The sequence below is a fragment of the Gadus morhua genome, chromosome 16 (assembly GCF_902167405.1).
Source record: "Gadus morhua chromosome 16, gadMor3.0, whole genome shotgun sequence".
Taxonomy (NCBI): Eukaryota; Metazoa; Chordata; class Actinopteri; order Gadiformes; family Gadidae; genus Gadus; species Gadus morhua.
Window position 1 is genome coordinate 8,770,681 of NC_044063.1, and position 21,667 is coordinate 8,792,347.

General features: G+C 48.5%; 1 protein-coding gene across 2 annotated transcripts; it reads right to left on the minus strand.

Moving 5' to 3' along the window:
- Positions 1-831: 831 nt before the first annotated feature.
- On the minus strand, positions 832-19,981 carry ccdc9 (coiled-coil domain containing 9). 2 transcript variants are annotated; one of them, XM_030380272.1, is made up of 15 exons: positions 19,861-19,981; positions 19,289-19,340; positions 18,953-19,057; positions 18,240-18,392; positions 15,166-15,789; positions 14,947-15,030; positions 14,263-14,427; positions 13,874-14,055; positions 13,365-13,426; positions 10,820-10,934; positions 10,341-10,479; positions 8,084-8,627; positions 6,422-7,663; positions 6,016-6,114; positions 832-2,749 (listed from the first exon to the last, which is right to left on the minus strand). In XM_030380272.1, the coding sequence occupies exons 2-15, from the start codon at positions 19,289-19,291 to the stop codon at positions 2,745-2,747; spliced, it is 3,522 nt and encodes a 1,173-aa protein (XP_030236132.1). In that variant the 5' UTR covers positions 19,292-19,340; positions 19,861-19,981; the 3' UTR covers positions 832-2,744. The 2 variants fall into 2 exon arrangements, with proteins under 2 accessions (XP_030236132.1, XP_030236131.1); XM_030380271.1 differs by having other exon boundaries at positions 6,016-6,117.
- Positions 19,982-21,667: the final 1,686 nt, after the last annotated feature.

Here is a 21,667-nt window from a genome sequence, read left to right on the forward strand (position 1 = left end):
ACCGCAACTGGGTCGGTCACGGCCGGACAGCTTCACACACACGCACGGACACACACCCTTCCCTCACCGTACAGCTGTGCTGCGCTGCTGGTCGTTGCGCACAAGATGTGCACCCGGTGGGGTTTCTTCCTTCTTTGGATCCAGGTTGAGGCGGAGCAGAAAGTACGCAACACGCAACGATTGGGTTATAGTTTGGGACAAAACGTCCCGCAGAAGGAAGGGGTAGGGAGAGGGGGGAGGAGGAGAGATGAAGGAGGGAGGGGAGGGGGCGGTATTCAGTCACATAATCACCAGTTTCCCCATTTCAAATACATTTCCTTGATATAGGCCTATGTGGCTCCTATAGAGCAGTAACTCGCCCATTCTCCGACACAAAGCGTACTATAACTCTCAGTACTGCTGGGGGTCTGAGACGGGTCGTAAATCAATATGACGTATTTATGGAGGACGTTTACGACCATCGTCGACTCGAGTGCGACCTGCTCGTCGCGTTCCCAGGAGCCGCGGGTTGGGGGCTCACCTTCCCGGAGCTCAAGGTCGGAGAGGCGTATCAAGGAGGTACCGCGCACAGTGTGTGCGCGTAGGAAAACGATTTGAAAAGCTCCGAGAACGACCAGCACACGAGATCACCGTCAGAACTTGCAGATGTTTATATAGCCTATAAAAAAAAGTCATAGATCGCATTTTTAGAAATGTATTTGCTACATTACTATTGTCTCACACACACACACACACACACACACACACACACACACACACACACACACACACACACACACACACACACACACACACACACACACACACACACACACACACACACACACACACTCCAAAGCAATCATTTTATTGGATAATTGAATTTAAACAGTACAAGCAGTGATCTTCTATACATAAAATGAATAAGCTTGCACATCCGACAGCTCCAAGAGGCAACAAAAAAAAAAGAGTAAAACTTTCAACATCCATTCCTTTGAAACCCAATCATCAAAAATGTAATTAATTGCAGGATCCAAGAAGGCATTTATAATCTGATGTTACATTGAAATGCAGATGACTTCAAATACAATCACCCAGTCTTAACAGCTAAGAAATAAAAAATGGCCACCAAACTAAGAGCACTGAAAGGTCCTTTCATCATCTGCTCCATCATGCCACAAATAAAGCGTGGAATGTTCATTAATGTTGACACAATGTCACATCTTGTCTTAATGACATCACCCACTTCATCTTTACAGCAAAGTAAAACATGATCGATTTTCCATCTTTCAAAACAGTGTCTTCATGCGATTTCAACACAGGACCCTCATTGAAAATAAAAGCTAGACCTATTCAAATGTAGTAAAAAATATCATCCTAAAGCACTTTGTAGTATGCTGAGGTCAAGTCAGGTTTCAACCACTGTCACCTGTCAGTACGTAAGATTAGCCGTATATTCTCACAGCTCTTAAAGCTAGGGGAGGCAATTTGTAAAAATCAGTAAACTTGATTAGACCAAAAAAAATGCTTCTAAATAAAATGCCTCCCCTGGCTAATAAAATAGGGGAAATATATTTCATATTCTCCACATGAGAAGGATTCTCAGTATAGCAGACAGTATAGCAGACGACAAAGTTTAAAAATGGATAAATTCTTTCCTTGGTTGATGCATGATTGTTTAGTTTAAATAAAAATCCATTCCCGCAAACACAGGTTTGGCCCCCCTTCACCTGGCGGTCATCTTGTTGTAAACACTTGTAGTGATGGAACTGAACGCAGAATTCCGTGTTCCGTTCGAATACCCTGCTAGCGTTTTGGAACCAAGATGGCCGCCGGTTGACTGAGGCCCATGCACAGCAGCAGTCTAGAGTCTTCATGATTGACCCATAACTCCAATCTGTTTAGAGTTGCTTCAGACACAAACTGAAGATAAACATTTATGAGGGGTAACAGCGCTAAATTCAGTTGTTTTGCCCTCCAAACCCGTGTTCAATTTCTTTCACCCACATATAGCAACATAACATATTTCATAATCTGGGAACACACCAATGCACACATTCAGCACATATGGTGACAATTATTCATCAATAGAGAGAGAGCTCTTGTTTGCGGAGGAAAAAAATTAACTGACATTTGGTATTTTATAAACTCATAGAAACATTAAAACCAAGCGAAGACATAAAAAATTTTTTGGGCGTCTGTCAGCCTCAAAGAGCCAATTAGGCGACTTAATTCCTAGGACTTCAGTCACTTCCCGTGCGGCCGTTACTGCAGTAATGTGCGGCCAGAACAAAGCAAATACACACCACTACCCACGCCGTTCGTTTGCAGATATGGGGAGATAAAAGTCGTTTTCTCCTGGATGCGGAGGATGATGAAAGCTTTCCAAAATATATAGATTAAAAAAAAAAAAGGCTTCAGTGTCTTCCACCGCCTAGTGTTGCCTAAACACAACTCGAGGAAAAAAAAAAAGGAGGGCATATGGGGGGAGACAGCACAGCCAAAGTAGAGTTTGGTCCATAATGTCACTCAACAGGGCCCCCTTCATGGTAGTGACATTGTGGTGATGTCAGTGTGGTAGTGACATCATGGTAGTGACATTGATGATGGTGACCCCTTCCAGTCCCTTGACCGGGATCAGTATGATCAGTATGCTACGAGTCCGTCAGCGTCACTCTGCCGCGGGCCAACCTTCCTCCTCTCCGCTCTCCATCACTCTCTCCTTTGGAACCTTAGCAGGGTGTCTTTGGGGGTCCCCGGGAACCTCAGCCTGTCGATAGAGAACACACGGGGGGAGGGAGGCATTGAGGGTAAGGCATAGAGTATAGTGTGTGTGTGTGTGTGTGTCATCTCAGACTAACGATTGTGCGAACAGTTTACTATCACTATTATGACCTCTGACCAAGACAAGTGTTGGGTGCACATCTTCCTGATTTTTGATCAGAGTGCATCATGGGATTGGGGGCAAAACAAGAAGTGTTTCCAAGTGCATTTGACCGTCCCTTCATAAGGGTGACCTTTCTTAAGTCTTCCTTGGTCACGACCCAGATTAAGCATGGGAGCAGGGTAGGTTGTCCTCCGCCCTCGCTCCTATTGGAGCGAGGCGTTCACACACCGACCCACGAGTCAAGTGGATAACCACTTCCCTCCTCATGACTACCACACAGGAAACTGTTCAGGGAGTCAGCTCAGGTCTCAACGCCTCGCTTATGAACATGAAAAAGAGGATGCTACAAAACATAATCGAGTCAGTCCATCGGATGACCTCAACAGGAAGCGGGTCGGATTGCTTGATTCAACACAAACCCCCATCACATCCTGTTAATATCCAGTAAAATTAAATTTAATTCCCACAATAATTATTATTCTGCAGACGGTCGCTTGTGACTGTGGTCTACAAGCTGCCCTTCTGAATGAATAGATCTCTGTATAGCGATTTAAAATCCAGAAAGGCGTATGTTCAAGCATACGGAGCCAAAACAAATCGACAACTGGTTCTCGGGGGGGATTTTGACATCCCTCATCATCATAAACCACGGCTGTGCTTCAAGTCATCTGATCCGTGAGGCTGTAATCCAATCAGACCTCAGCCCTTCAAACGGCCCTCCGTCCTATCTGCCCGTCATCTGTCCAACCTGCTCCGGTTAATTCCCTCTAAAAAACCTTTTACGGGCATAATTGTTGCTCTAATCCCCCTCGTTTCCTGGGCCCCTCCCTGGCGCTACAGCAGCGCTGGCCTCACGGAGACGGTAAACACCATACGCTGCCGTCTCGCGAGCGTCACTAATGACCCACTCAAAATGTTGGATCCAGCCGTAAACGCGAGTAAAGTGAGACGTCAAATGTTTTATAATGCTAACCGCTATGGTCCTCCCATTGCCATTAGCAGGGAGCGACAACACGCTAATGGATCGTTATGGGGCGAGAAGCTAATGGATGGTGTACGTGTGGCGGTCCTTGGGCGGTCCACCCTTCCCTGTAGACCTACCCAGATCCTCAACATTTAAAGACTCTACTATTAGGTAGAATCAGACTAAGTTGCTGTGTTTGGAGGTCTTTCCAATTGGGTCCAGGGGCATTTTAGGACCGTGGTCCCTTGGAAATCTAAAATTAACCGAGGTTCGCGAGTAATACTCTTTTGAGAATGGATCTGGTGATGTCAGGCTAGCTATGAAACTGAATCAAGACAAAACTATGAGTACTATTTCTAGTTGTAATAGTAGAGTCAATAAACAACACTGCTGCTGTGTGTGTGTGTGAGTGTGCGTGCGTGGCCACATCGATTCATTTTAAAATAACAAACAATTCTGGTAAGCACATTCATCTCCATAGTTGGATCACAAAAATAAATCATGGGTATCACTCTCACACACACACACACACACACACACACACACACACACACACACACACACACACACACACACACACACACACACACACACACACACACACACACACACACACACACACACACACACACACACATTTCATGACAATGGATATTCAAAGACACGAGCAACACACAACTTTCAAGTAGTTTCTGCTCCCAAAGATGGTAATGGAGCAGCCAGGCAAGCAAAGCCTGATTTCAAGCTGCATTCAAGGCAGAAAGGAATCCGGGTCGTCTCTCCCTCCGAAAACTCTATTTATCCTTACACTCCCCTTAGCTTTCCTCATTAGAATATTAATTAGACATTGATCCGATTCTAAGCTCAAAAAGAACACTAGTATCTCACAATACCAGTGATTGGGAAATCGTAGAGCAAGAGTAACATTAAGCAGGGCTGATATTCAATAAGCCCGATGGTTTCCCACTTTTGAGGCATTTTGAACGTGTCTAATGGAGGACACATCATTAGATCTCAATCTGGAAGCCATTACTGCCTACTAATTGTATGCTAGTTCAGTTAGAGCAATGAACCGCCATTTGTGAATCAGCCCATTGTGGGTGATGGCGTCATGGGTTCATCCACCGTGGGGAAAACACCAGAGGAGCGGATAAGAGGCAGAGAGGAAGCACTAGTCACCACATACAGCGGATGGAGAGGCAGCATCCCATGTAACAACCACTCACAGGGTAACCAGAGATCACCACACAAGGAAGAACCGCTCTTGGAGAGGACGAGGAGAAGTGGGCGGGGCTTACAGCACAGTGATGAGGCGGCCCCACGACAGAGGGAACGGTGAGTGACGACAGCCACCCGGGGTGGGAGGAGCATAGTCGGGAGGGGGGAGGAGTTTCAACAAGGAAGAAGGGATCCAATCGGGCGGGGAATGAGGAAAGTGTCCGGACAAATTTGCAGACCGGATCCCAAAAGCCAAGCGGTGAAATACAATCAAACAAAGTTTGGCGTGGTGCTTTGTAGGGCTGGGTAAAAATATCGATTCATCAGTGCGCACTGCAATTTATTTGTTCTTGATTCAATTTCGATTAAGATTTTTTTTTAAATCGATTATTTCCATAAAAAAGAAAAGAAAAAAAAAAGCATACTCAGTCATTGTAATCTAGAAGCGAGTATGCCTAAATGTGCATGCCCTTTTACATTTGTCCATGTTATCATTATTACTTTTATGCTGCAAGTTTAGCTCAGGAACAATACTATACAATGGTGTATTCCATTTTTTTATAATATTTAGGTATTTTTGTCATCTGCACGTATTATGGAATCGATATCGAAGCAATTGGATCAATATCAAACCGAAATTGAATCGAATAAAGACCTAAAGAATCAAATTTAATTGAATTGTGTGGTACCTGGCAATAGCCAGCCCTAGTGCTTTGTGTTTGTGGCTGGCGCGTGCACGCTAAGAGGGGAGCAGAGGTCACGCTGGTACGGTGGCCTAGAGGGACACACAACGAACGCTGCGGACAGTGAGCGGGAGACACACACAACAGGAGGACACCAACTCCGATCTTTCTGTGATTAGACCAACAGGAAACAGGAAGTGAGGGGCGTGCGGGAGGGGTCAAGTGAGCGTCAGACGGGCCTTCCGGTACATGACCGCCTGAAAGTGGCTGATGTGGAACCGCACCTGAGGACACGATGACGGAGGGTTCAGGTGCGTCCTGGTCGCCCCCTGCTGGCTCGGTGGTGGCGGCGTCAGTCAGCGCTGGGAGGTCTCCGGTCTCTCCTGCTGGGGTAGAGGAGACGTAGAGGTGGAGGGGAGGAAGGGGAGACGAAACATGGGTTAACATCTTCCCTTGTTTAACCGTGTCACTCTCTAGCACCACGAGTAATGCCGCTTGGTCATTACATGCCATTTCAAAATCGATCCACTAGTGACATCACAAGTAGATTTGGCTGCACGCAATAGCTGGGTAGGATTTAAATGTTTCCCAGAAAATGATGACAATAACCTTTCTGTTGCACCCATCAAGGCGTAAATTCAATGCAAGCAAATATGTGATTTGTTCTTTGCCATTTTTGCAGTTCTTTACCCAGTGGAGGTGTAGCAGGTGCATCCTGCTCCACAACCGCTACCTCCATGTCAGTGGCAGATACTGTAGAAGGGGCGGGGTCAGGAACCTCAGAGGGGGCGGGGTCAGACACCTCGGAGGGGGCGGGGTCAGACACCTCGGAGGGGGCGGGGTCAGACACCTCAGAGGGGGCGGGGTCAGACACCTCAGAGGGGGCGGGGTCAGACACCTCAGAGGGGGCGGGGTCAGACACCTCAGAGGGGGCGGGGTCGTATGATGTTGAAGAGGAGTCGCTCTCATAGTTGGAGGAGTCAGAATCATCTGAGGCGTCAGGTTGAGGCACCACAGAAGGGGCTGTTGAGGGGGTGGAGTCAAGGACCACTGAGGGGGTGGAGTCAGGGGAAACGACAACTGAGGGGGCGGAGTTAGATGCAGCTGAAGGGGCCGAGGAAGCGACCACTGAGGGGGCGGACTCAGAGGACACGACCACTGAGGGGGTGGAGTCAGAGGAATCGGCCACTGAGGGGGCGGAGTCAGAGGAATCGACAACTGAGGGGGCGGAGTCAGAGGAAACAAGCACTGAGGGGCTGGAGTCAGAGGAATCGGCTACTGAGGGGACTGAGTCAGAGGAAACAACCACTGAGGGGGCGGAGTCAGAGGATACGACCACTGAGGGGGTGGAGTCAGAGGAATCGGCTACTGAGGGGACTGATTCAGAGGAAACGACAACTGAGGGGGCGGAGTCAGAGGCAGCTGAGGATACGACCACTGAGGGGGCGGAGTCAGAGGCTGCTGAGGAAACGACCACTGAGGGGGCGGAGTCAGAGGCAGCTGAGGGGGCGGAGGAAACTACCACTGAGGAGGCGGAGTCAGAGGCAGCTGAGGGGGCAGAGGAAACGACCACTGAGGGGGTGGAGTCAGAGGAATCGACCACCGAGGGGGCGGACTCAGAGGATACGACCACTGAGGGGGTGGAGTCAGAGGAATCGACCACTGAGGGGGCGGAGTCAGAGGAATCGACCACTGAGGGGGCGGAGTCAGAGGCAGCTGAGGAAACGACCACTGAGGGGGCGGAGTCAGAGGAATCCACCACTGAGGAGGCGGAGTCAGAGGCAGCTGAGGAAACGACCACTGAGGGGGCGGAGTCAGAGGAAACGACCACTGAAGGGGCGGGGCGAGGGTCTGCTGAGGGGGTGGAGTCTGTTTCTGATACAATGACTGTTGGCTGGACCTTAGTCCGCCCTAGAGAGGAGGACTGCACTGCTGTGGACAGAAGGGGAGGACAGGGAGGAGAGGGAAGAGATTAAAAAAGGGTCGGAAAGACAAAACAAAATTGAAGGAGAGGGAAGGGTGAGGGAGAACAAGGAAGGCAAGGGAGTAAAAGGGAGGTCGTTAGTGAATTTGAGAGCCAAAATCACTGAATACATCAATGAAGAGGGCACACAGTAAATCAAGAGTGAAGATCGAAGGTAGAGACGAGCGGTTCTAAACGCCGGGCGGCAGAGCCTTTGTCATCCTGATTTCTCCGTCAGGGAGGCCCAGACTGTACAAAGGACACTTCACACAAAACAAAGGAGCTCCACTCAATGCCCTCGGGGACCGTGAGCGCTCAGGCTGGAAATCCAAGTCCACAAATTAAAAAAGAAAAACAGATTCCCCGGCGGGTTCAACTCCCCCTCCTACCTGCGGCCGCGTTCAGCTTCTCCCGGAGGTCGGTGGGTGGGCGCCGCCCGCCCCGGCGGCCCCCCTCCTGGGGGCGCCGGCCCTGGCTCTGGCTCTGGGCGGGGCTGCTCTCGGCGCTGGGGGGCTTCAGCGGGCTCTCTCCCAGGCTGCTGCAGGGGGACTGCTCCTCCATCGCGTCCCCCCAGTCCGTCACGGGCTGGTAGCCGTCGGGGGGGGCGAAGGGGCTGAGGGGCTTGGTCCCGTCGGGGGAGTCCTGGGCCGCCGCCGCCGCCGCGGGGCTGGGGATCTGGACCTTGGGCCGGGGGGTGCGCTGCTCCCTGGGGCTGGTCACCACCACCGAGGCGGGGGCAGGAGTCGCAGGGGCGGCGGCGGGGGCGGCGGCGGCGGCGGCAGCGGCGGTCTCCTCCTTCCCCGCGTCCCTCTTCTCCTCCTGGTCGCCCTCCTCGCTGCTTCCTCCTTCGTCGTCGTCCGAGCCCCCGTCCTCCCCATCGCTGGCGTCCTCCCACTCGTCCTCGTCTTCCTCCGCCTCGCCCCGCCTGGCTTCCTGGGGTACCGGGGGTTGTCACGGGAACAGGACACATGGGGTTAAGGGGACCGCCGTGTGCGGGTGCTTCTGGGGTGTCCCGTGAGTAACATGACACAGTGGTGGTCCCATGGTTATGTTATCAACACGTGGTCATTCTGTACAGCCAGGCCCGGCTCATCGACGTAGTGAGAGTTAATACACGAGTTAACACACATATCAGTAATACATAACATGCAAATGGTAGCAAAGGTGGAAGACCTTTGAAATAAATAAGTAAGGGGAAGGAGGTGACATCGAGCTCGCAGTTCCATCGTTTTAGAGTTTTAAGTCCAAGGCTGCATCCGAATACTCATACTTGACTGCTATTTAGTAGGCATTTTGTAGTACGTCACAAATATAGCGCGTCCGAATGCTCAGTACGCATTGTGTAGTAGGCAAAAAGTTTCTGAATGCGTACTACCACTCGGAGAAGAAGAAGAACGCCGCGTTCTTCTTCTTCCGTTACCAGACTCCGGCTGAATTTTGGGATAGCATAGTGACCTACCGTTGTATACTGTGGCGGCCGAGTCTGGTAACGGAAGAAGAAGAACGCCGCGTTCTTCTTCTTCCGTTACCAGACTCCGGCTGAATTGTGGGATAGCAACAACGGTAAATTATCGCAGGTGACTTTAATTTTGCCGGCATCTGATGTGCATCGCACAGAGGGGAAATACGTAATCTCCAAACATCTGGATGCCGTTTCGGTGGCGTTCGGAAGCGTTTGGAGGCGTTCTACGCATAGCTGTAGAACGTACTATGCATAGCTGTAGACCGTACTGCATTAACGGTCCAGTAGTAGACACTGTACAGAAATAGTATATAGTTAGTATTTCGGATGCACACCAAGTTTTACATGTTCTCCAAAACGATTACGATTTTATTTTTGATAACTTTACTTAAAAAAGGAACAGCACACATAAATAAACATGAGCACCAGAGTTGAACATGTAAATGTGCCAGATTTAGCCATATAATATATCTGTTCTATCTAACCATCCGATTCAAAATCCATTATTACACACGGATATCAATTGGCCTTTTTACAATGCCAAGCCAGTTCGGTCGCGTCTTGGCACGCCCGGCAATTTCACTGCCTTCGGTCTTCTAGCCTCTTTAGAATAATTTGCATAGAACAAATATTTCATTTTTTTTATGATGCATGACACTCGCATGCAAGAATAAGTATACATCTGAGTCTAGGCTAAAAACGCAAATAACTATTTCCTATAAGTACAAAAACACCATCATATTCATTATTTTACTGACCACTTGTTTTCATCCAGAGGATAAAAAAACGTCTTTCTTGTAGATCGCACCATCTTTCCCTGTCTCCTTTTAATTGTGACTGCGACACCTTCTCTCAGATGTTCAGCACCTCCCAGATTTCACGGTCTCTCCAGTGAGAACTACTGGTGTTGATTTCGCTGCGTTGTCCCCGTCTAGACAACGCAGCAACACCTCTACCCAAGTCCCGCCCCTGGAACCGTCTAATCACATTTACACTATCAGAATGAAACCGCCACCGTGTGTAGGGTCCAGGAGGGTAAATTGGGGTGCTAGCTCAAGCCGGCAATTTACCCCGGGCAGTGTAAACGCGCAAAACCATGCTGGGAAAAAGGCGTGCATAAGAAGCATATTTGGCAGTGTAAAAACATCTAAAAAGGCATCCATAAAGGGTCGTAAACCAAGTACCTTCTGTGGCGGGGCCGCTTTGGGCCTCTTCTCCTCCTCCTTCACCTCCCTCCTCTCCTCCTCGTCCTCTCTCTTGGGTTTGTCCCTCTTCTCTCGGGCCTCATCCTCCCGCTCTCCCTCCCAGCGGTTGTCGTGCATGCTGTAGTATCAGGGAATAACAGGGTATGAGCACGCACACAAAACCACAACACCCCCAATAGAGGGGGGGTAAACCCTGTTATCAGGTCAACTAAACTTTCAGAGAATCTCTCTCTCTCCCTCCCTCCCTCTCCCTCCCTCTCCCTCTCTCCCTCCCTCTATCCTGCACAATGAATTGCTCGATTGGTGTAGTTGGATAAATACATAAAAACACATACGTACATATCAACACAACTGTATTTTATTCATGTGCTTTTTGTACTCTGCTTGTGTCTGTTTCTGTCGGCTCCAGCATCCGCGCCTTCAACAGAAACACCGCCGCTCCTTCGACCCCCACGCACCTGTAGCTCTGCCGCTGATCCCGGTCCCGTCCCCGGGTCCGGCCCCCCCGCCCCCCCCGGCCAGGGGTCAGGAAGTCCCCGACGATGGGGGCCCTCGGCGGGCGCTGGCTGTCGTCTAGGCAACCAAGCGATGGACAAACATGGAGGGAGCGCGGAGCGCGGGACAGGCAGAACAAACATTACAAAAGGGGAATTTTAAAACACACCGCATCCTTATCATCATCTCTCCCGGTGACGGGAGCTAAATCATTCACTCCCTCGCCGCTATCTAATCCCGGATCACCTGAACAGAGACTGTGTTATAAAGTCTGAGATGAATAGACAGCGGCAGCCATTAGGGATCTGGGAAAGGATTGCAACAATAGTATTATTGTAGAAATAATAAGGCTGGTCACATGGTGTATGCTAAAAACAAAGAGGAAGGCAAGTCTAATCCGTTGAGTTGTTCTAGTCTCTTGACGTGTTTATCCGTCGTTATGGTTTCTTAAAACTGAACTGAACTCAACAGAGCGTTTGCCTTTCATCTGCCTCTGTCCCCTCTACCTCTGTGCGCACGTTTGATCCAATTATTCAGCTTTAAGAGGAGAAAAGCCGGTCTCAGGTGATATCATGGTGGAGGGCTTAGCAGAGACTGCAGCCAGCCCCGTTGTGAGTCTCCATTAGCCCAGGGATACAGAGCCCGTACGACCCCGGCCAGAAGGTCAACCAGCTATTAGCCACGCTACTCATGAGGGACGAGTGGCACTTACAGAGAGGGACAGAGAGAGAGAGCGAGAGAGACAGAGAGACAGAGAGACAGCGAGACAGAGAGACAGAGTGAACAATACCGAGAGAGGGAGAGCAAGACAGCGACAGAGTAAGACGGAGAGAGTCGGCGAGAGAAAGACATGTCATTAAAGTGAAGGAAGAGATAAGTGGAGAAAAGTAAAAAAAAAAAAAAAAACTGATTGAGAGAAGAGCCGAGAGGTAATGGAGGAGAGTGGTGAGGGAACGATAAGAAGCGTAGAGGATGAGCGACAGAAGGTGAAGGGAACATAGGAATAAAAAGCCAAATGGGAGGATGAGGCGTGCAGATAAAATGAAGACATGAAGAGAGGAACAAGAGAGGGAGGGAGAATGAGGCGTGGCATGAGGGCAGACACTTAGAGGTTGATGATAAAGGGATTTTAACAGCTGTGGCGCAATGAAAAAAAGATTCAATCCACTGTGGTGAGGCCCAGGGCTGGATAAGGGCTATGGTCGTGGACTATGAAAGCATAATTATAATACACAATTATATCCAAATGATATAAACCTTGTTTAGATAATTACACCTCAATTTTAAAGGAATTTGCATTCTCCTTGCCCCTAGAGATGCTTCCCTTCCTCTCTGTAATGTAAAGGTGTTATTGTGATTACATTTGGATTGTAGCCTCAAATCTAATACTGAGGCCATGCCAATCTTCCGACTTCTCTGATGTGTAGACGCCTGGAGGGATTCCTCTTGTAGCGTACCGCAAATTAACCACGGCCAATCCTTCCCTCTCCACGAGGATCATTGCCCCCCGAACCCCCCCCCCCGCTGTGCTGACACTGCCCTCAAAGAGAAAGCCTCTCTAGAACCATCCCGTACACCCACCGTCTCATGGAAGATGCCTGTATCTCCTCAAGGTCATACTCGAAATTAAAACAAATACTTTGCCGTCCTATAATAAGTTATTCATCAGACATTAACCTATGAATACATTCTCGGGGCAGGTAACACAAGCAAACTGGACAGTAATAGCCTTCTCGTTCTATGTAGAGGTTCAGCCAGCAAGGAAGTGATAAAACAATGAAGAATTTTCTTCCTAACATTCCTTCCTGTATAAGGGATTGTTAAGATAAACAAAAAAGACAACACCACGAAAAATGTGCCATCGTTTTTCAGCTCACAATACACCCAGAGAGAAAGAGAGACAGAGAGGCAGACTGAGAAGACGAGACACAAGAGAACATTGTCAAAAGGGAAAATATGAAGAGAGACAGCGAGAGAGAGAGAGAGAGAGGCTAAGGTGCTTAAGGTCTCTAGCGACCTGTCACTGTCCTTGGATGAGGGTCTCAGGGGCTGGGGTGGGACACATTTACATAACTCTCTTAATCACCACACATTTACATAAGGGCTTTAATCAGTCATACTGAGGACTCGCTGCTATTTCCCGGCTTTCTGAGAATATGTGTGTGCGTGGGGCATGATTGTGTGTACGAGGTTGTGATTGTCGGTTTAATAGTTTGACTTTGTGTGCAGCTTTGTGTATAATAGTTTGACTGTGTGCGTGCGTTATTTTTTTTGACATGAGTTTGTGTTTAATAGATTGACATTGTGCATGCAACTGTGTGTGTGTGTGTGTGTGTGTGTGTTTGAAAGTGCACGTCTGCGTGTGTGCACTAGAGGGATAGCTTTCCAGACAGGAAGAGAGGGTGGTTCGAGAGGGGGTCAGGTGTGGTGTAACCATGGTAACAACACCCTGTCAGAGACACTTCATGAGGTGTGTGTGCGTGTGTGTGTGTGTGTGTGTGTGCTTGCCTCTCCTGTCGCCGTGCTCTGGCCCGTCGCCCTCTGTGGGGGCAGATGCGTCCTCCTTGAACCTGTGAAGAACACTGCAGGCTTAACGCTCCGAAGACGCACACACACAAACATTCGATTTATATAAACGGACCACGGTGTTACTCCTGAAACCCTCCCTCCCTCCTCTTCCTCCCTCCCTCCTTCCTCTTCCTCTCTCTCTCCTTCCTCTTACATGCCGTCGGTCTTCAGTGCGTCCCACTCCCTCCCTCCTCTTCCTCCCTCCCTCCTCTTCCTCCCTCCCTCCCTCCTCTTCCTCCCTCTCTCCTTCCTCTTCCTCTCTCTTACATGCCATCGGTCTTCTTTGCGTCCCTCCCTCCCTCCTCTTCCTTCCTCCCTCCCTCCCTCCTCTTCCTCCCTACCTCCCTCCCTCTTCCATGCCGTCGGTCTTCTTTGCGTCCCTCCCTCCCTCCTCTTCCTCCCTCCCTCCCTCCTCTTCCTCCCTCCCTCCCTCCCTCCCTCTCTCTTACATGCCGTCGGTCTTCTGTGCGTCCCACTCCCTCCGCCATTGGCCCGTGGCGTTGCGGTGGCGCGCCAGCCGCTCCTCGTCGATCGATTCCCGCTCTTTCTTCCAGCGCACGTACTCGGCGCGCTCCCGCCCCGTCATGGACATGGTCATGTCCCCGGAGCCCCGCCCCCCTTGCCGGCGGCTCTGACCAATGAAAGAGAGAGAGAGAGAGAGCGAGAGAGGCGTGTCAGTTAACACAATAATTACATGACACTTCTTTGGGAACTATAATCCGAGGCCACAACTGATGCAAAGGCCCAATCCCATTTCTACCCCTTACCCTTACCCCTCCCCCTGTTTTGAAGGGGTAAGGGGTAGAAATGGGATTGGTCCAAAATGTCTTCCACTCACGGTCCACTCCCTCTGGGGCTCTCCTCCGATCTTCACGTTCTCAAAGTCCATTCCTCCCCAGTTCCGGACGTGGCGCCGGCTCCCCTCCTTGCGGTCGAGGTCCGGCACGGGCCCGGAGCGCCGCGGGTCGTCCAGGAAGTTCCGGACGGGCTTCTCGCTGTCCACCTGACGGGAGAATCCCCGTTAAGTCTCCCAGGAGCCAGTCCTCGCGCATTGAATCACCATCCTACCGTTCAGATCTAAACCTTATGGCCGCTTTACGTTCGGTCCGACTCAGAAGGTTTATTAAAAGAATAAAAAAACGCCCTCAGACCAAAGTATGAAACAATATGAGGAAGGAAGAAATATGAATATTGAGTATTCAATTGCGAATATTGTTCTACTGCTTCAAGGTTCTCTGTTCAAATGGGATAGCTGTGGTTCTTGAACTGGTTCTGTTGAACCGTGGTGCTATCTAGATCTACGTCCTGCGTCCCCACCAGATCCGACGGAGAGAGTCAGGGAAGCTCTCATTTAAGTTGAATTACAACATATATATTCATAAATTGGCAATTGAAAGCAAAAAAAATGCACGTCACTAAACATCCTTACTGTACCGACAGCAATATATTGTTTCACCTACTTCAGACAAATGTACTTATTGTAGGTCGCTTTGATAACAGCGTCTGCTAATGTAAACCTCACCCCCTGTCCTCGCTCGTACTCGGCCAGCTTCTCCATCTCCTCCTTCATCTGCTCGATGTTCTGCCTCCTCTTCTCCTCCCACTCCTGAGGACACACACACACACACACACACACACACACACACGTTATGAAAATCGAAAGGACAACGGATGGCCAACAACAAAGCGGTCCAGTACAAACGCTGTACAAAGTGCAACCTGACAACAAAGCAATGCTCACCTTGGTCTTCCTGTCCGACCCGCCAGGGGTCCCACCTCCTCTTTCTCCCCTCTCTCCTCTTTCTCCCCTCTCTGGCCTGTCTCCTCGTTCTCCTCCTCGTTCTCCTCCTCGTTCTCCTCCTCGTTCTCCTCCTCGTTCTCCTCCTCCTCCTCCTCTACCTCCCCCTCTCCTCCCTCCCCGGCGGCCTGGCTCCCCCTCCCCGCTGTCTCCTTCTCTGGGCGTTCTGTCGGAGCGCGGCTCCCACTCTCTCCTCTCCGGCCGCTGCCCCCCTCCTCCTCCTCCTCCTCCTCCTCCTCCTCCTCCTCCTCCTCTCTGACCCCCCCGCCCCACGCGGCCCGACCCCATCCTCCTGGGGGGGCTGTCGGCATCGCGCTGGGGCCTGGGGGTGTCCTGGTGGGGCCTGGGGGTGTCCTGGTGGGGCCGGGGGGTGTCCTGGTGGGGCCGGGGGGTGTCCTGGTGGGGCCGGGGGGTGTCCTGGTGAGGCCGGGGGGTGTCCTGGTGGGCCCTGGGGGTATTATGGTGGGCCCTTGGGGAGTCATCCTGGGCCCTTTGGGAGTCGCTCTCCTCTGAGCTCTTCCGGCCTCGCGGCGGGAGGTGCTTCCGGTCGTTGACCTGTCTATTCTCCTGGGGCGGGAGGAGATCACAACTTATAACGTTGTGGTGGCACAGCAACCACCATAATAGACCAATCTGATCTAATACATATGATATCATAATCACGATTATTTTGGTCAATATTGAAATCACGATTATTCAAACGATTATTTTTTAAGTTTGAAAACATGTTGTATTCATTCAGCACGTCTCTCACAAAAAATGCGATTGCAACTGAGAAGTTTGCCTTATAAATAATACACAAAATGGTAAAAAAGAAAATCTAAAATTATATACAGATATGTAGACGCCCTTCTTTTCTAAAAAAACATTAAAAAAAATTTTTTTAAAGAAAATCGGACAACTCGATTATATTAATTTTGCGATCGTTTGACGCTAAGATCGAAATCAAAATTTGATTAATCGCCCAGCCCTAATGATAGCTACGATTTTTTATAACTACAGACAGGATTTTCAGGCGTAACAGCAGAAAGTACAGAAGCTTAATAAGAAGTCAAAAGATTTTCCTTCAACAAAAGCCACTAAAGATATGCATGATAGATTTAAAACCGCGGCACTTAAAAAGACGACTATGAAAACCACAACAAACAGGCGTAACTGAAGCATCACTAAGAACCAAACAAACGCAAGAATACGGCGAAACAGACATCATAGGAGGCCCGCTTGGAGGAACAGAGGAAGGATATTAGGAGAGAGAAACCTTGGATCTGACAGTTAATACCGCACTACTCTCCGTTTAATCCACCGCATCACAGACCGGTAACGCGTGGAGGGAAGGCTGAATAAAATGGATTATGTAAATGGACGAGATCCGGGCAGTACCGTCTACCGAACCGAGGGAGAGGAAGGAACTGGAGGAAGATGAACTGAGGCGGCTTACAATGAAGGCAGTCTATGAGCTGATAAACGGTGAGGCAGAGAGAGGCTGCTATATGATGGAATATAATCCACCCTCCAAGTAGCTGTGGAGATCATCAGCGTGTCTGCTTCTCCGTCCTCCTACTCCCTCTATTTAACCTTTAGAGGGGACATCACAGGTCCGCTCTGCACCACCGCTCATTTGCTGGTCATTTGTGCCACAACAGGAACTCATCATGATGGACTTTGAGGAAAAACCCACTCAAAGTTTTGCTCTAAAGTCAGTTCTTTCAGACATCCACACTTACACGCACCACTAAAGCACGCACACACACACACACGTTAGTTAGTTCGAACCCTGATGTCTAGCTGCAGGCCTTCTTGAGCAAACCCCTCAACGACCTCAATGACTAAATAGTACTAGTAGTAGCATAGAGTAACCTCAAACCAACCAGCTCTTGTCCAGCTCTTGTCCAGCCATCCCGACTGTCCCTTGCTGCAAACAAACAGCGCTTCAACTCAGTGAACCATCCCACAACCGCCTGCCAACAGAAAGAACTGAACCCATCCCCCTTCTGTTGTCCTTTTAATCGTCTCTAAATGTGAATCCTGAGAAACACCTCTGTGTTTGAAAGGTGCTGTTTGTATAAACTGCAATCAGTGGACAGACTGATTGTTCTCCCTGGTACCTAGTAGTTCTATTGAATCCCTCTGGGGGGGGGATGAAGGGAGAATGAGGCTGAACAGAGTTTAACCAGCATGCTAGGGCGCTTCACTTTACACCATCACCCAGATGAACGCCATCTCACAGCATCCACCCCGTACCATACCAGGGAAACCAAGTCTGGTGAGCAATGAGGAGTTGGGAGGGCAGGGGGCAGTGCAGTCGCTAGGGTGTTCAACTCCCAGTCGAAAGGGACTGGGTCTGAATCCCAATATCCACAAACAACCTGTGGGCGATGTAGGCCGACCTCCACCTGCTCCTTACGGACGTGCTAACGTACTGCAGAGCCAACCAATGTAATGATATGAAGCTTTAGGGTTATAGACACAGGGAGACATGGGGGCTGACCAGGGGACTGTGGAGAGGACACGAAGCTGAGCTGGCTCCTCTGCCTATAGGAGCAAGCTCACCCACACAAAACTATGCAAGTGCTGGAGGGACAGCGCCATCTAGCGGCGACGACCACATCATGCCCGCTCAAAGCTCCTCAAATGGAATGTTATCGACCAACTAATGAAGGGAGTCAACAAGGCCGGGTTCTCCCAGGGATTCTTTAACCTGCTGCGGGGGTTGGGCGCTGCACTCCTACTCCCTAGTGTACCACATTTAGTGCAAAACGTATCAAAAAGCCCCATCTACCAATTAGAACATACTTTCTATTTAAACTAGTCTCAATGTCCCAACTGGAAAAGATGATGGTAATGAAACACCACCATTACATTCTTTGGATGACTCCTACCATGTTATAAAAGCTTTGGTTTTGATCAGTTAGTATCAAAGTAATAGTTGGTGCCAGAAACCTCTCTGCCCCTTCAGTTTCGGGCCCAGGCTCCGAGCTCAGAACCTAGCAAGACTGCTGGGTCTAGACTTGGCTTACCCCCGCTGGTTTGGACAGGTCCACCGTTATGGAAAAGTTCTCCTTCTCCGCCTTCCTTCTTTCCGGCTCGTGGGGTTCGTGGGGGCGGGGCTTTCTGACGGTTGTCACAGCGATGCCCTCCTGCTCCGCCTTCTTCTTGTCCTCCTCTATCTCCTATTGGTTCGGGTTAGGAAATTAGGTCATGGGAAGGTATATCTCCAGGGCAATTCAAATAAAAACAAAATGACAGTTCTCTAGGTTGGTTCAATACATTTAAAAAAGTGCATGTAGAGTTTCGTCAAATAGATGCAATCAAATAAAAATATGTAAAACTAAAATATACAAAAAAACGGATACATTTACTCAGTTATACAATGGTGAACTGAAAGTAAAAATTGGTTTGTCAAGTCAAACTTCCAATTTATCTTTATCTTTTGTATCTTACCTGTGTTTGGGTCGCACACTTGCATTTGATGCAATTACACACTTGCATCAAATGCAAGTGTGTAATATCTTTCAAATATGCTCTTGAATGTGCGACTGAACCATTTGGTCTGTGAGCTGACAGTAAAGGGAGTGGGAGAACAGAGTTTGCGGTCTAAAAGTCCATGCAAAGTCTCTTGGTGTATGTGAAAGGGATGCAAATGTGTGTGCCTGGGATTAAGATTGGCACGTATGCATGAGAAAGGGAGAGTTGTGAAAGTGTGTGCGTTTATCTCTCAACCCATTCTTACCTGGTACCTCTTGACCAGAGCTTCATTCTTCTTCCTGAGGGCTTCGATGCGTTTGTCCAGCTCAGCCGCCTTCTCCTCCTTCGTCTTCAGATCCATGGCAGAAGACTGACCAGAGGATTTCACATGAGACATGATGAGCACAAATCTACCACCGTTTCAGACCACCACACGTTTAGACACGAAGTCTCGCATCCAAATACAAGTCATAGCACCACATTGGACACCCTCCTAGCGTAATTAATTAGATTTGCTGACTGATATACGACAGCAACACTATGAACACCGTTGATAGACGGTGACATATAGTGACAGGTTTTCAGGAGGTTTCCCACTCACCATGGCTTCTTGTAGCCCGTCTTCACTCTCTGGTTGGTTTCCTATATGCTGCCTGTCGAAAAGAGGCAAGAAGTTGTAGCAGCCAACCTTACATAATAGCCCAACGTTGCAGATGAGGTCGACTCCGAATTCGTTCTCGGACACACTCTCAAGCAGTTAGAAATAGATTGAATAAGCTTATTTATAGATGGCATAGCAGATGTGTAACGTTAGGCCTAAGTGGCACCAACTACGCCAATCAATAAATCCATTGAGATGTCTAAGCTTCTCAAAGCGTATTAGTAAACAGGTGCGTATCAGTTAACATGGTCAACCCCGCACAGCACTGAAAAAGTGTGGCAATGACTGGCAGGTTTATGCTAGCCCTGATGTGAACTATAAACAGTGAGTATGGCTGTATATAGGTTTATATTTTGAACACACATGGGAAGTTATCTAACCAAAGTGGGCCATGTTGTGTAGCGCGAAATAAAGCGCCGTGCTTTATAGTTGGAGGTAGTTGCCAAAGCATGCAATTCAAACGGGAAGTGGGACAGTCAATGTAAACTGTTCAAATGGCGTATTTTCATTACCTTCAACGAAGTTATTGGCGAAAAGTGCAAGGAGCTATGTGGCAACTCGTTCCAATGTATCAATTCCTCGGACCTCGTTGATGTGCTTTCATTATTCGCCTTCCTGTTGGCTGTAGTCAACTTCCTGCTGCACAGCAAGGAGCAATATTACTTAAAGGGGCACACACTATTTTACCGTTTTCTTAGACGTCATCCTATCATTTTGTTTATATATTTTTTTGGAATACTGAATAAATGTATAAATGCTTTTTGATTATTCATTTCATTTAATGGACAGAATAAGTCCGAACAAAATGTTTAAATTAAGACGATTATAAAGATTTATATTCGACGATCTTTAATCACACAAGAGGGCGCTAGTTACCAGCAAATTCATTCCACCCGTTGACACAGCGGTAATTGGACCAGCCGCCAAAATATGCATACGACTGCCTATACCCTCTGCGTTAATTTAAAACTATCAAATTAAGGTTTACTTGTAGTGTAAGATATAAACAACAACACACTCTCTCTCACACACACACACACACACACACACACACACACACACACACACACACACACACACACACACACACACACACACACACACACACACACACACACACACACAAACTTGAGGATGGGTCGATGGTCTTTTTTCTTATTGGAGCTCTTATCACAAAAACAGTGGATATAATTTCCAAAGCGCTGGTCTAATCTCAAATATGATGAGTCAGCTGTTTCAGGTGCAACAGGTGAGTCGAGTTTGTCCAGGGGGAATACCGGCTCAACTGGTGAGGTAATGCTACTTGGTAACAATAGACACGTGCTGCATGATCCTCATCGTGTCTTGCTTACCTGTTGTTATGTAGATACTGAGGCACACTGATGACTCACCCTATTCTATTAGTTCTTGAAAGTGAATACAATACAATTCGATAGGCCTACAATGCAACAAAATACAACACAAACCAATACAAAATAGTACAGTGCAACACAATACAACATAGCACAACACAGACAATGCAACGAAATAAAACACAAAACAACATGACAACAAGATACAATATGCCTACAATACAACACATGACAACGCAACACATCACAGCACAGTACCACCTACAGTACAGTGTGCCCAGATAGCAAAAAAACTGAAGATAATTCTTCATCATTGGTGATCATTAAAATGAATGTCACGGCTTTATACAGGACAACAACTTTTTTCATATTTTTTTCATTTGTGTCTGTGGTTTCTGTTGGGTTCCTTAGCCTGAAACCAAATTAACATTAATGAACAAACATGTTTTACTTCAAGCATGTGTGCGCACACACACAAACAAACACTATCCAATTGCTCTAGCCTGTGTCAACCAACGCACCATCAAAACAGACACGCTATCCTGTTGTCAGGCAGAGCAGCTAGGTTACCCAGTCTCAATCACTTGATTAGAGCACGCAACCTAAGCCAGGTATCTCTGCCTCTGTGGAAGCCACCCAATCAGGGGAGAGCAAGCTCCTGTTGGGCGGGGCTAGTGGTGATTACAGCGTAGAACAATGGCACCACTTGCTCTGATAAGATGATGACGTAAGCATCGGGCAGCGAGTTGAGGGACTCCACTAAACTTAATAATACCAATTAAAATATTAAAATGACTAATACTACTGAGACGAAAAATAGGCTTAGCAATTAGAATATAATTAAATTATAACATAGCCCTTCTTCTGTTTTCTTCACCTGCCTCCTCAAAGTCGTTAGGTTGAATACATTTGACTACACATACACACACACATCCACACACGCAAACACACACACACACAAACATAA

Bases quoted from the DNA above. Each gene is read 5' to 3' on its own strand.
- ccdc9 (XM_030380271.1), bottom strand. The intron at 8,628-10,340 runs GTACTTGGTTTA...CCGGTACCCCAG, and splicing joins AAGCGGCCCCGCCACAGAAG to GAAGCCAGGCGGGGCGAGGC. The intron at 6,118-6,421 runs GTAAAGAACTGC...CCTCTACCCCAG, and splicing joins ACCTGCTACACCTCCACTGG to CAGGAGAGACCGGAGACCTC.